At 39.0% G+C, this 4,788-nt stretch overlaps 1 protein-coding gene across 1 annotated transcript in view; it reads right to left on the reverse strand.

Moving 5' to 3' along the window:
* Window positions 1–274: 274 nt before the first annotated feature.
* Window positions 275–4,788, reverse strand: part of LOC101854414 — a 10,455-nt gene continuing 5,941 nt past the window's right edge. Inside the window, exons 4-5 of the mRNA XM_005100200.3 lie at window positions 2,294–2,454; window positions 275–826 (exon numbers count right to left, since the gene is read on the reverse strand). Of these exons, the coding sequence (XP_005100257.1) occupies window positions 608–826; window positions 2,294–2,454 (380 nt within the window). The 3' untranslated portion in view covers window positions 275–607. The remainder of the gene's footprint in view (window positions 827–2,293; window positions 2,455–4,788) is intronic.

Here is a 4,788-nt window from a genome sequence, read left to right on the forward strand (position 1 = left end):
TTCAACTAAAACAAAAAGAAAACGGGAGTAATAGTTTTTATTTCTAATTACATTGTACGTAACAGCAATTTGGGAGCACGGTAAAACAGCTCGCTTTATATCGGTGCGTGTGGTACCCCCCTCCCCCCAAAAAACTACGCCTCCCCCCCCACATATGTATTTGGTTCAAATGGCGCCCTTCATAGTCAAACCGGAGAGCACCAGAGTGCGCGGTCTAGTATAATATTTACAAAACAAGTCACTGCAAGAATTGCACAAACACCGGTATTTTTCCCAACCTTCGGGTACATTTATTCCATGGCAGATTCTAAACAATTTAGAAGGAAAAATTTGAAACTAAACTAATAATTGATTTAACTTCATTTATTTACTTTTTAAAGAAACCTTCAAAAGATTGGAACACTAGTTTGCTTTACACAGGTCCAACTGTTTTGGTCAAAATCGTTTTACATACCATAGTTTGTTCTCAAGAATACGCATTTTGTTACAAGTTTGCTTTATATATTTGCCCCTATCAGCATTTAAACTTTTCACAGATTCTCAGCTTTGATGAAACACACCAGGTCCGTCGTGACTAGTAAACCTCTTTTCTGGATGCGTCATCTCTTCAAGACTTTTGCCAGACAGCAAAGGAAACGAGCAAGATGAGAGTAAGCGTTGTGCTCCCAACTTGCGTTGTGCTGGAAGGCTTATGAGGATCGGCTTTGCAGAATCTGTTGTTAAAGTTTTGTAAATGCCCTCCCCAGTACTTTGCAGTGTATTCATCGCATTTCCTCATCTCTCCCACAACGCAGACAGCGTAAGCTTTCAACTGTCTGCACAGCGGCTGAAAGATAAGAAATAATTAAGTCTGGTAAGTCCCTGGAAGAAAATTTGTTTCTATTCATATACAATGATAACTAATTGGACAATAGAGTATGTATCATATACAATGATCACTAATTAGACAATAGAGTATATTATATTCTTCAAGTTTATACTTCAAATAACGGATTGATATTCATCCATTCTCGGTCCCTAGGCAGATTCTACAGAATGCCCTAAAACTGAATGCGAAAGCTAAGTCAGTATGAAATAAAAAAATTATACAGGAAAGGGTGCAGAGTAACCAGAAATCACTATAGGAAGATATGAAGTAAGTAAGCTAACAGTTTTAGATCAATAGTCTTCTTTATGGCAGGTACAAATTCCGACTACTGAGTACATGTATATTATACTCCCCATATTTCTTGTTTCAGGGCTGCAAAAAGGATTCGGGCAACGAAAATACGACGCTACTTTAATACTATAAAATATTGTGTATCTCTGTCACTTTCATGGACATCACAGATGAAATAAATAAGTGAGACATCGTGGTGAAATCCGGCGGTCTTCAAAACAATGAAATCGAAGATATCAGCATGTTTCTGCCGGTTTGGCAATTTTTGTCCATTTGTTTATCTCAAAACCTTTTATGTCCATTTAAAAACATATTTATGGATGGATTCTACTGAAAAACGTTGACTAAAAGCACAGAAATGTTTAAATTTTCAATTTCCAACGACTCTCAAGCTGTGGACATAACCAAGCTTTCGTGGCCATTTTCTCGCTAATTTTACCTCTGAAACCAGGCGACCCCCACTCCTCCAATAACACATATCTCGATTTCTTTTCAAGACTGACTAGTATTTTTTCATCTGAAGACGGGTAAAAGAACGTGTTTTAAGATGATAACAATAAAATGACGAGCGTTTGATTCCACTGCTTGTGACACTAGTCCCTCAAACAAAATTGAGTATTATTGACTCTCGTGAAGAAAACAGGGCTGAAATCAAGTGGCCTTGCAAAACCGTTTTACAGATGAGAAGAGAAGGAATAAAAAAACAGAATACTGAATACAAAGTTATATGAAATTACCAAAGAGTAGACTGGCAAGACCTTCTTCAAAGACCCAGGCATCAAATCGTAGACTTTGAATTATGTTTGAGTCCTAGTTTAGTTCAGGAAGCGACAAACGAACTAGAGCTGGACTAATGTCACTACTGACTAGTCTCTGTGTAGTAAAGTTTTATAAACAGGAGGCAGACACAGAAAAGTTAATGATCTATACGATATCCTTTGAAAGATATGCCATCAATACACACCTGTTGCCAAGAACGTGTCAGTGCATCAAACGTCTCTCGCCCTTCCTTCAACAATTTCTTGTCCACCTGGCATCCCGTTGAGAAACTGGGTCCCCAGTTTTCAGACTTAAAAATAATTGCTAAAAAATATTTTGGGTTGTTTTTAAAAACTGAAATGAACAGACACTTACCGAGATACTTTGATCTTGCAATGCCATCTGGCGTTTTTCACAGTTTGTCAAGTCACTCCTGATAGCATTGCCAATGCAGTCAGTTTTTAGATCGACGTCGTTGCATATATCACTGATCTCTGTCCAGGCTTTCACAACTGTTCTGTTATATATTTTGCTACCTGTGAAGAACGATGTCAGTAGACAGTATTGAAAAAGTGAACGCGACTAGATATTGCAAATACAGATATTACAAAATGAATTACAAAAACAGTGTACGATACCAGAACAAAACACAAAAATATCGTGAAATTTGAACTACAGTTTGGACTTGCGTACGATTCTTGAATAAAAGACAAAGATACATTAACACATTTTTCTAGAGACTCGTTTCAATCCCCTTGACACCCCCCCCCCCCCCAATCAATCAGCCATCACTTTATCTTTCATTCTTTTCTCTGAGTGTTCTCTCTCTTTCCCCTATTCGCACTCCACCCCAGAAAATAGACGGCATTATTCTATGAAAATTGAAAACAACCCTGTTTTTCTTCGAATTAGTTTTTGGCAACTGAAAATGTTTATCATTGTGCTGACAGTAGGAGAAAAACTCGTCTCTCACATGACAGGAACGTGATGAAGAATAAAAGAGCTTGGGTAGACGACTCTAAAACTAGATTCACCAAACCATGAACAATGAGGTGTCGCGGCAATCCCTCGTTGCCATCGTTCTTGTTTGGTGACGCCTCAGTTTCCTGATATTCATCAATTCATCTAAGAATATTTAATCGTCTTGCGTGAGGAGCATACAAGTGTCTCAGTAACAGATTTAGATAAAGAATTTATTGCTCGAGTTATGATGGTAGACGATGATTTATTCTACTCCTGAAATTGCCAAATTGTAACCACGAGTTTCAGCGAGAAATTACAACTGGTAGTGTTTACAAAAAGGGTAAATCATGATCTACCACCATAACTCATGGAATGAATTTTTCATACTATACTGATTTCAGCTGATAAAATAGATCCAGACCAACAAAATTCAAATGACCGGTCAAATGGTCAAGTGGCCCCATTTAAGAGGCTCACATGAAAGTAAAATTTCCATCGTCATCGAAGTTGGAGTGAGAAATGGAAAAATATTAGGATTCCGTCTTCTACTTTGATTGCACTTATAATTTGCTGTCGTATGCCTCCCTCCGCGAAATAAAACCAAAATAACAAAATAAACAGGCAGAAAAACACAATTGAAAAAGTGAAAGATTAAGAAACTGCATTCATATCCTATGGTTTCGTAAGACTTTGACTTTTAACTTTGCAACTAAAACAAAACAAAGGCTACGAGTCGTTTGTTCACTTAGACATGTGCATTGCTTTATATAATACATCACTGCACTCTGACGGAATCCCGACTCACAATGGGGCGCATCATTTGACTCACTATTAAGGGCAACGGAAAAGGTTGCGCGTACTCTCCACTATATGTGGACTCGGAGACTGGTGTTTTGCACTTCATTTAGGCGTCCATGATGAGCGCGCTTCGCATGCGCAGCACAGTTTTTATAGAGGGTAAAGAGTAGATGCATTGCGTTGCACGGTCTGTGAATAGTTATAATTCAATCTCCTTTTCAGAGGGTTAAAAGACAAGTATAGGGCGTAGGGTAATTTACGAAAACTACAATGATAATCCACGTGTGAAATATCAAGTTTTGATATTTCACATGTGTAACATCATGTGGCAGAAGACCTTGTATGATTCCTTTATTGTTTGATTGACGTGATTGTGTTCGGGGAGAATATGCTATGTGTTCATATTATGATCAGAAATCTTGGAACATGCATGGCTGCTGACACACAATCTTAGGACATGCTTTGTGATCTGGGCTGTGAGGTCAGTCTTCACGGATAGAACTGATCTGTCAGGTCCGGTTAGGTGTTGTCCGAAAGTTTTTCCCAACCCCCTCACCATCATAATATTATTATACAATTATACATAGTCTTAGAGAAGATAAGCCACCCCCCCCCCCGGCTGTCCTTACGATGTCTAAACTCGGTTGTGTTGTTTGTTAGCTTGACTTGATAACCTGGTGTCGAAGACGAAATCTTAAGGCCGATTCTCTGTAGCAGTGTGCGGCGACGGAACGACGACCGAACGGTGGCATTTTGCGGATATTGCCCGGACACTAACGTTCACATGATTGCCGTGTTTGTGAACGAAAGTGTAGAGGTGTCCTTGTTTTGTGGTAAGGCAACGTCATACAAGGATGGATTTTGTTGAACGAGTTCGATAAGTTTCTTTACAAATTGCAGTTGAAAACTTCACTTTACTCACTAGGGGTGATCAGTGAACATCAAACAGCTCGACTCTTGATCTACAATCAATCTACGATTGCAATGCAGCAGGAAAACACACCAACATCACTACTAGGACTACTAGTGGGGCCTACATCTAGGTGTGTGTGTGTGTGTGTGTGTGTGTGTGTGTGTGTGTGTGTGTGTGTGTGTGTGTGTGTGTGTGT

Source organism: Aplysia californica, unplaced genomic scaffold (assembly GCF_000002075.1).
Source record: "Aplysia californica isolate F4 #8 unplaced genomic scaffold, AplCal3.0 scaffold00240, whole genome shotgun sequence".
Classification (NCBI taxonomy): Eukaryota; Metazoa; Mollusca; class Gastropoda; order Aplysiida; family Aplysiidae; genus Aplysia; species Aplysia californica.